General features: G+C 45.2%; 1 protein-coding gene across 2 annotated transcripts in view; it reads left to right on the top strand.

Moving 5' to 3' along the window:
* NOCT (nocturnin) overlaps positions 1-9155 on the top strand; it is a 23173-nt gene extending 14018 nt beyond the window's left edge. Inside the window, exons 2-5 of one of the 2 annotated variants that reach the window (XM_007456889.1) lie at positions 2881-2918; positions 3789-3920; positions 6352-6624; positions 7717-9155. In XM_007456889.1, coding sequence (XP_007456951.1) covers positions 6360-6624; positions 7717-8540 — 1089 coding nt within the window. In that variant the 5' untranslated portion in view covers positions 2881-2918; positions 3789-3920; positions 6352-6359 and the 3' untranslated portion in view covers positions 8541-9155. The remainder of the gene's footprint in view (positions 1-2880; positions 2919-3788; positions 3921-6351; positions 6625-7716) is intronic. The other variant, XM_007456888.1, reaches the window with a different exon arrangement.
* The last annotated feature ends 1055 nt before the right edge of the window (positions 9156-10210 follow it).

Below are 10210 nucleotides of genomic sequence, written 5' to 3'. Positions count from 1 at the left end.
TTTTGGCGGTACGCGGGCCTCTCACTGCTGTGGCCTCTCCCGTTGCGGAGCACAGGCTCCGGACGCGCAGGCTCAGCGGCCACGGCTCACGGGCCCAGCCGCTCCGCGGCACGTGGGATCTTCCCGGACCGGGGCACGAACCCGCGTCCCCTGCATCAGCAGGCGGACTCTCAACCACTGCGCCACCAGAGAAGCCCCCTTCCTCGGGGGTTTTGCATTCACCATTCCCTCTGCCCAGAATGTTCTTGGATTTCTCTAAGACTGGTTTCCTTATGACAGATCTCTGTAACCTTTAGTGAGACTTCCTTGAGCATCCTGTATAAATTAGCAACTTCCCGTCCCTAGCATTCCCTGTCTCCCCTTTCACCTTTTTATTTTGCTCCAAAGTACTTTTCAGCATATGACAAAATGTCTATCGCCTTGTTTGTCTCGCCCCCATACAAAATAAGCCCCATAGCCAATAAGGAGAGAGATTTTAGTCTGTTCAGTGATGTATCTCCTGTGGACCAGAGTGGTGTCTGAGAGAGCGAAGCAGGGGCTTATGGTGGCCACCTACCAAGGAAGAGGTGTAGTCAGGAGTGAGAGCTGAATATCTTGAGTCCTTTTTTGAAGTCTTTTTCTGATTACTCTTATCCATCCTGATTGTTTTAGCCCTTACTATACCCTAGCCCATTCCGCATAGTGTGCATTCACTTTTTCTCTTGTTAATTTATGTATATATTAATCTTTAACCAGACACTTCTTGAGAGAAAAGATCAGCTCATATTTTATAGGTATGGAGTGTTCTTCCCAAAGTTCAGAGAACAGAGAAATAAGAATGTAAAATCAGCATACTGCAGACAGATGGTTCCTCAGGACTGCAGGGTTAGATTAGATTGTGGAGATTAGTTTTGCCAGTGCCCACTGGCCGAGAAAGTGACCTGCAGGGGTGGACAGAATGCAGAGTGCCCAGCGGGAGCAGAGCCTTGCTGTCTAGGAGGAGGGTGGAGCCATCTTCCAGGACCCTGTGTCTCTGTCCTGATGCCTTGCTCTCTATGCGAGAAGCTGATTGGTTGATCAGCTTCCCAGGTACTTTGGTATCAGAAGGCATGTCCTAGGCTGGCTTTGTTATTAAACAGGGTATTCAGCCTTGCATCTGTCCATCAAGGGGACCGTCTTAGGGTTTCCTGTAAGATCTAAGGAGGAGAGACAGGACTATAGTAAATATGCCCTGAAATTCCCCTCTGCCCAGTCTCTTAGTTGAAATTTTGCCCGATTCTCTTTCTTGGGTAAATGAATCTAGTGAAACAAGAGCAAAAGGTCTATGTCAGTAAAATTTTTGAAAAGACAACCTTTAGTGCATTCCAGAGTACTTTTATTACACCCAACAGAAATTGTCCATTTGGGGACTCGAATTTGAGGGGAATAAAAGTCATTTTGAATAACATACACACGTTTTCTTAATAGAGATGTGTGTGCCCTCTAGTAGAAATACTATTTTGAAATTGCTGCCTGTTCTAACCTAGATGCATTTTCCAAACAATCTTAAAGAAATTATGGTCACTTAACAAGCCTTGTCAGCAGCTCTGGAGAGTGGCACAGCTGAATGGTGGTAGAGCTGGGACTGGAACTGATCCTTTGATACCCACGATGCAGTACCTCCTTCCTCTTTTTTGCTGCAAAGCTTTGTCCTTTGATGGCCAATTTAATTTTTGAAAACCACCAAAAGTCACAAATAAGGTGAATGACAAGATTTAATAATCCACTGTTGGTCCAAAATGAGCCAGCTTTAACAAGAATGTTTTCCTTGAATGTTGTAGCTAATAGCCTATAAATACATTTCTAAGACCAAACCAAAAAAGGACAACAGGGAATGATGAAATTAGAATATCCAATTTGCTTCATCTCACATCTACACAACAGTCTCAGAATAAGAATTCTAATACTACCATTACTAATTATGATCACTGGAGACAATTTTTTTTAAGTTTTTTATTTTGATAAAGTCAAAATTATCAGTGTTTTGTGTTGTGGGTAGTGTTTTTTTGAGTTGTTTTGTTTTGTTTTGTTTTGTTTTGCAGCACCATGCACGGCTTACGGGAATCTTTAGTTCCCCGACCAGGGATCGAACCCATGCTCCCTGCAGTGGAAGAGCAGAGTCCTAACGACTGGACCGCCAGGGAATTCCCTAAAAACAGTTAAAAACAATTTTTAATTGAATATGCTTGCTTCTTTCTGGTCCCTGCTTCCCCCCACCCCGATGCTTCTTTTGGGTGTAGTTCATTATCAGATCTTCCATTGGTTCATTATCAGATCACACAGCCATTGTATATTGTACTCTGTCTTTTAACCTCATTTAGACTTGATTTTCTAAGTAGCTATATGTTTAATATAGTACCACCAGTTCTTAAATCGGTGTCTCTGGTCATTTTGGTCTAAATCTTGTTCTCTAGTTCCAGGGGTGGCAAAGACCTTTCTGAAAAGGGCAGGATAGTAAACATTTAGGCTTTGAGGGCCAAAAACAATCCTGTCACATATGTGTGTGTGTGTGTGTGTGTGTGTGTGTGTGTGTGTGTGTGTAACATCTCTTTAAAACCATTCTTTGCTTGAGGACTGTACTAAAATACATCTGGCTGCAGTTTGCCATCCCCTACTCTAGTGGTTTCTGGAGGAAGTGCTCCTGGCATCAGTATTCCAGTTTTGCTGGATATAAAATCCTTGGCTCGTGTACTGATGAGCCATATATATAAAGTTTGACATATATTTGAAATACGTAACTTCATTTTCTTCTGGTATAAAACATTGCAGCTGAAGTCCGGTGATACTCTAATTGTCCTTGTAAGTTACTTGCTGCTTTTGCCTAGAGCCCAAGGGATTTTTTCTTTTTCTTTTTCTTTACAGCCCAGTTGGTGTTGGTCATTCTGGGTTGATATTCTCAGGTATGTGTGTCCATGATACATGTTTTTTTAACCTCATAATTTTTTCCTTTTAAACCATTCACTTTATTTTTTTCCAGTTTTATTGAGGTATAACTAACAAATAAAAAATGTACGTATTTAAGGTAAACCACACGATATTTTGATATTTGTAAACGTTGTGAAATAATTACCTCAGTCGAGCTAATTAACATATCTCACTCACATAGTTACCCTGTGTGTTTGAGGGAGTGGGGACGTGAGGGAGTGGGGACGTGAAATCCTCTCTCAGAGGATTTCAGGTATGGAATACACTATTGTTAACTGCAGTCACCATGCTGTACGTTAAACCTCCAGAACTTAATTCATCCTGCATGATTGAAACTTTGTACTCCTAAAAGTTCTCTCGATTTATGGTTTTCAGTATTTGTTTGATTTCCTGGCATTGGTTTTCCTGCTGCAAGAACCCGTTTACCCATATGTTCCATCTTCGCTTAAAATTAGCACATAATGTTTGCCACTGTCTCGTAAACGATTTATCGCCTCCTTTCTTTTTGTTATGTCTTTTGTTACTAATTCCTCGTGTTGCCCCACTTCTGAGTTTTCTAGTTTAGGCTATTCTGTCCTTGTCTTACCTTTTAGCTCATTTTGCAGTAGGATATAATTCTGATTGGCTTCCTCACTGTCTGTTTCCGGCACACGTTTATTGTCTGAACAGACGCCAGCCTGTTCCTCGTTCACTTCACGTGGAGGTTTTTCTGAGTTTTTAGCAAGAAGTGTGGCTCCGGATGGTCTTTCTGGCTTCACGTAACTCCTCAAACTTTCGACTCCTGTTGGGCACTGCTACCCTCTTTTTCACATTCCTTTTCACGTGGTACTTGCTTTTTATCACAGCAACTGCCCCAGAACTCAGCTTGGCAAGGATATGATGGCATTAAAAGGATGTAGAGCAGTCCTGTTGAAAGTGAGCTGCGTCAAGCTGGTCCTTTGCCTAGAGCCTGACAGATGTCACATACTGGAGCCCCTGTGCATTTGCTGTGACGCCCTGTGACAGCTTGGTCGACAGTTAGGGTGGTGCCGATGCTGCTGATCTGGAAACCACACTTGAGAAACCAGTAGGACTTTTTGTTTTTTTTTTTAATTTATTTTATTTTTTGGCTGTGTTGGGTCTTCCGTGATGCGCGCGGGCTTTCTCTAGTTGCGGCGAGCGGGGGCTACTCTTCATCGCGGTGCGTGGGCTTCTCATTGCGGTGGCTTCTCTTGCTGCAGAGCACGGGCTGTAGGTGTGCGGGCTTCAGTAGTTGCAGCACGTAGGCTCAGTAGTTGTGGCTCACAGGCTCAGCAGTTGTGGCGCACGGCCTCTGGAGCACAGGCTCAGTAGTTGGGGTGCACAGGCTTAGTTGCTCCGCAGCATGTGGGATCTTCCCAGACCAGGGCTTGAACCCATGTCCCCTGCATTGGCAGGCGGATTCTTAACCACTGTGCCACCAGGGAAGTCCCCCAGTAGGACTTTTTACTGCCTTTTATTTATTTATTTAATTTTTTTTATTTGTGTGTGTGTTAGTTTCTGCTTTATAACAAAGTGGATCAGCTATACACATACATATATCCCCATATCCCCTCTCTCTTGCATCTCCCTCCCACCGTCCCTACCCCACCCCTCTAGGTGGTCACAAAGCTCGTGTGCTATGCGGCTGCTTCCCACTAGCTATCTGTTTTACATTTGGTGGTGTATATATGTCCATGCCACTCTCTCACTTTGTCCCAGCTTACCCTTCCCCCTCCCCGTGTCCTCAAGTCCATTCTCTACATCTGCGTCTTTATTCCTGTCCTGCCCTTAGGTTCATCAGAATGTTTTTTTTTTTAATTCCATATATATGTGTTAGCAGACGGTATTTGTTTTTCTCTTTCTGACTTACTTCACTCTATGACAGACTCTAGGTCCATCCACCTCACTACAAATAACTCAATTTCGTTTCCTTTTATGGCTGAGTAATATTTTCACTGCCTTTAAAAAAAAAAAAAAAAAAAACCCAAAAAACTAGAAGTACAGAAGAGAGCGCTTCAGAGTTGTACTGCCAGCCAAGAAGAAAATTCCTCTGGACCCATGTACTCAGGCAAACAAATTTATTAAAAGGAATTTAATATATTCAAATCAAAGTTTCGGAACAGGTGTGTGCGTGTGTTCATGAATGTGCATTTGTGAGAAGAACGGGCTAGCTGGCAGTTGCACGTGCACAGAAACGTATGTTGGGAAAACTGGTGTGTTTCCTTGCCTTCATCTAGCTTTCTTGTTGGGGAACTACTTTTGAGTTGATGAAAAGGAACAATAGAAAGCATGCTTGCACGCTTGTTAACCCTTGGTGGTGAACACTTGAGTCTGCTTTTGTGACCTGCTACAGCAAGCTCGAATAACTGCTAGTTTCAGCTGCAATCTGCTTGCCAAATAATACCTTCTATGAAGGAAACTTTGTGTCCTGCAAGAGGAGGCCAGGACTTGGACGGGGTAGGGAAATCCAGGTTCCTCCATACCAGGAACCACGCGCGCGAGGAGGTGGTTCCAGGTAGAACGTGCCCCTAATTCACACTATAATGAAGAGGAAACAAGGCTGACCTTTAAAGGAGCAGGCGGCTAATTACAAGTGAGGTGCGGGCTCAGCTCGCCTCAGGCGGACTTGTTGAAGGTTGTGCTCTAGTCTCCTTAGTGAGTTAATGTCCAGTTATATAACAGTAGGAAGCCTCGGAAGTGCACTGACTGCCTCCTGCACCTCTCCTCACCCTTTCTCCTCCCAGGATCCCAGAAAATGTGGGCAACTGCCTCTGCTCCCAACCCCGTTTCTGATTTGTTAAAAATCTGGCAATCGATAGTAGATTACAGACCATACTGCTCCGTGATGTTCAGAGTCCCACGGAAAGCCGGATCCCTGGTGTACAGTTAACATGTACGAGAAGTGGGATATGGATTTAATCCAGCCGTTTCTCGCCATAGCAGAGGGATCTGTATAGGCGACATGGCTAGGGCAACAGCCTGCTCTAACCGAATCTGTTCTCCAGGATTAACTGGGCTTTCTGATACCTGGCTCTGTACACACTGGTCTTCACGTTCGCACTTAAAATGCACAGAAAAAGGAATATGGATTTTGTTTAGCCATGCTTTCATAAGACTGTGTCTGTAAATTATAAAGACAGATCCTAGGTTAGAATAAGCCATAAAGATAGAGGTATCTCAACAGTGGTATTTCAAGTACCCTCCCTAAGAGAAAGCTAGAACCCGGAGACAACTTGAATCCACCCTGTAGAACGCGAACGTGGCAACATCGCCCTAAAGCGAGCTTGCGGCTTCCGTGGACAGTAAGTGCAACATCGCCCTAAAGCGAGCTTGCGGCTTCCGTGGACAGTAAGTGCCTTATCTTCCGGCGAGGAGCCGGGCGAGTGACTGTGCTTTCCTTCCCCGCAGCGTGTCCCATGGGAAGCGGCACGAGCCGGCTCTACAGCGCTCTCACCAAGACCCTGGACGGCAGCTCCGCCTCCCAGCACCCAGAGTATCTGGTGGCACCCGACCGGGAACACCTGGAGCCCATTGATCCTAAAGAGCTCCTCGAGGAGTGCAGAGCCGTCCTGCACACTCGGCCTCCCCGCTTCCAGCGGGGTTTCGTGGATCTGAGGGCCGATGGCCCCAGTAGTAGCCACGCACCTATCCGGGTCATGCAGTGGAACATCCTTGCCCAAGGTACGCCTGCGCTGTGACCGCCTTCCTGCCCCACCTGCCCCCACCCCCACCCCCGCCCTGTGCGCAGGGAGAGGGGCGGGGCGCTGGGGCGGCCTGGGGAGCTCCCACAGGGGAAGGCTAGGAAGGGGTGTCGTCTGGCTTTCACTGCCCAATCCATCAGCTGAAGACGTACTCCTTACCCTCCACGTGTGCAGACTTTCCTTGTTGGGGGAAAGTGTCTGCCTCCCGGCACGTGTTTCCTGTCTCCTGTTAGCCCATAAGCTTTCATCAGTTGTCTCCTGCTTTGAGTCTACAGCACTAAGATAGCACCTGGAAGGGGGAAGCTGAGTCTACCGAACGGGTGACCCTGAACCTTCGGCAGGGAATGGGGGCTGTGTAGGGGTGGTGCTGAGTCGGGGTACTCCTGAGGCCAGGTTCTTATCCAGACGCCTCTTCATATAATTTGAGGCCAGAGGTGTTGCTTCAGTTCTCTCTGCTTTAAGGTGTTACTTTGTACTGTAGAAAGGACTCCTTTCTGGGTCTGCTCAGTTAAAAAACAGGTGTGTCAGTCAACTTTATTGCCGATCATGTCGCAGTTGAAATTTTAAGAAGAAACCAGGGTCTCCATTTTTTCTGGGAAAGAAGGGCATACTCCCTGACTTTCCAATCTTTGATTCATTTGTTTTTTCCAGGTGTAGGAAAAAGCTGCCCATTTTAAATGGGTGTCATTTATTCTAAGTGGTGTCTATAAAGGCCTAGTATGGCTTATTATAAGTCAGTGTTGAAAGCACTCTATAGAGTTAAATGTATTTACTTCATCTGGCATCGTTTAGATCTCTTAGACGCCAGAGAACACTGTCTAAAAGCTAAAACTTAAGAAGATCTTATGTCCTAGGATATAGTGACAAGAAATAGTTTTAATACGAAAGGATCAGTTAGTTGCTTGCTTCATCTAGACGGTAAGAGGTCGGTGCAGTAAGAGAAGAACCACCCAGGGCATCTGAGGCAGGGGAAGCACTCTGAAGGTCTTGGGTAGCGTCAAGCCTAAGGAGACTCGCAGGTACTTAGTAGCGGTTCTTAGTCGCAGAGCACTGACCGGCTTTTTTCTTTCAGCTCTTGGAGAAGGCAAAGACAACTTTGTACAGTGCCCTCTTGAAGCACTCAAGTGGGAAGAAAGGAAATGTCTCATCCTGGAAGAAATCCTAGCCTACCAGCCCGATATTCTGTGCCTTCAAGAGGTGGATCACTACTTTGACACCTTCCACCCGCTCCTCAGTAGACTGGGCTATCAGGGCACGTTTTTCCCCAAGCCCTGGTCACCTTGTCTGGATGTGGAACACAACAACGGACCAGATGGCTGTGCCTTGTTTTTCCTCCAGAACCGATTCAAGCTAGTCAGCAGTGCCAACATCAGGCTGACGGCCATGACGTTGAAAACCAACCAGGTGGCCATTGCCCAGACCCTAGAGTGCAAGGAGTCCAGCCGACAGTTCTGCATCGCCGTCACCCACCTGAAGGCTCGTACTGGCTGGGAGCGATTTCGATCGGCTCAAGGCTGTGACCTTCTCCAGAACCTGCAGAGCATCACCCAGGGAGCCAAGATTCCCCTTATCGTTTGTGGGGACTTCAACGCAGAGCCAACAGAGGAGGTCTACAGACACTTTGCCTCCTCCAGCCTCAACCTGAACAGCGCCTACAAGTTGCTGAGCGCGGACGGGCAGTCGGAACCTCCGTACACGACCTGGAAGATCCGGACCTCGGGCGAGTGCCGCCACACTCTGGATTATATCTGGTATTCCAGGCACGCGCTCAGCGTGAGGTCAGCCCTGGATCTGCTCACCGAGGAGCAGATTGGACCCAACCGCCTACCGTCCTTCAATTACCCTTCAGACCACCTATCCCTAGTGTGCGACTTCAGCTTTAACGAGGAACGTTGATGGACATTTGTACATGCTTGTCTGTGTCTCCTTAATCTCCAGTCTTAACCAGGGACGTTTCAGGAAGCTGAACTAAGATGAGAGGTTGACTGAGGAAGGCTCCCCAGTTCCTCTCACTTCACTTTCCGTGTTTCCAGCATGCCCTTGGGAAGGAACCCCATTTGCTCACAAACCTTTTCCATTAAAACCTACAGCGAAAAAGGTGTTTGCACTCCAGTTTTGGTTTGTATTGTTTTCTTTCCCTTAGCATTAATTACATTTTGATCATTTAAGGGCATTATATTTGGCTTTGTTTGGAAGCTCTTTCAGTTTCAGGATCCTATATTGAAATAGACTTGCTCGAGTCCCCTGGAATTAACAAGTATGCAGGAACAATTTCTCTAGACAACGTTTCCAGTTATTTATTTGTGTTTTTTTTTAAATATCAACAAGTTATATGCATGGCAATATTTATTTTTTTTATATCTTCGTGTAAAATTAAGTAAATAAATTATAGCATTATGAACATTTAAAAACCATGCAAAACATAAGTTATAGAGTAATTTTTAGTAATCTTCTTAAAACGTTAAAGATGTTCTTACTTGGGGTCTAATAAAATTGTAGTGTACAAAGGAACCGTTTAGGCTGGAGGGGTTTTTGTTTGCTATTTAAGTGGAAATATCAGTTCTCCTTGATACATTCTTCACAAATCCTTACTGTGACTCCGTGTCCCGCATTGTTATGTTTCTTGAAGAAATTCCATTTCTGGTTTTCCATCGGAATGCTATCGGTGTACATTTGCGGTCACTCAGAAGTGTCATTATATGTATTGAATATGCTTTGCACAGTAGGTTGTTTAGGAGCTGATATGTGGCAGTGGCTAAGTCAGTGGGACCTTCTTTTCAGAGATGGGAAATTGTTTCTAGCCTGGTAATGAGGCTGTCATTGAGATTTACGAAGATAGCCAGGTGACTGGTTTAAAACAACTAGAAGGCAGAATATAGAGTTAGAAAGATAACCTGGAATTCTCTTCCCTCAGAAATAAAAGTGGTAAAGATAACAGGTGAAACCCCTTCCTAACAAAAATCCCCCAAAAATAGCCCACTGGTAATAAATGGATAGATACTTTAACCCATGAGTTGTAAATATTTAAGATCAATAAATAAATGGTCTTTTAAAGCTAGTGTTTTCATATCTTGTCTTTTCAGTGCAAAGAGAATCTGAGAATAGACTGGATCTTTTAATCCTCTTAATGCGGTGCCCACACCGTCCTTTCCACTCACACCTTCATTTTTAAACTGGACAAAGGTGGATCTGTAGTTGCACGTTGAAGGCATCTGTGCTATGCTTATGAGGTATCTCTCGGTGACAGGGTTGGAGTCCCCAGAGTAGTTCCTCCAGACATTTCTGCATTGGAACCACTTTGGAGACAAATGAGGTTTTCAGTATATTGTATACACGAAATCTTGGGGCTACCTGGAAGGAATGGCAGTTGGGAAGAACATCTGTACCAACTGTCAGCTGGTTCGGGTCTTAGCATGACTGATTCATATGTTGTTGAGAAGCAGAAGACTGATCCGTACAGCAGACATTGAATATTGTTTACCTACCGCAAAACATACCAACCTGAAGAGAAATGATCATACCCATATCATAAGCGAATCTGGATGAGAATGAAAGCCAAAGGAGTG

This window comes from Lipotes vexillifer, unplaced genomic scaffold (genome assembly GCF_000442215.2).
Source record: "Lipotes vexillifer unplaced genomic scaffold, Lipotes_vexillifer_v1.1 scaffold63, whole genome shotgun sequence".
NCBI classification, from domain to species: Eukaryota; Metazoa; Chordata; class Mammalia; order Artiodactyla; family Lipotidae; genus Lipotes; species Lipotes vexillifer.
The sequence above is the reverse complement of the archived record's forward strand: the minus strand, read 5'-3'. Positions and strand labels throughout refer to the sequence as shown.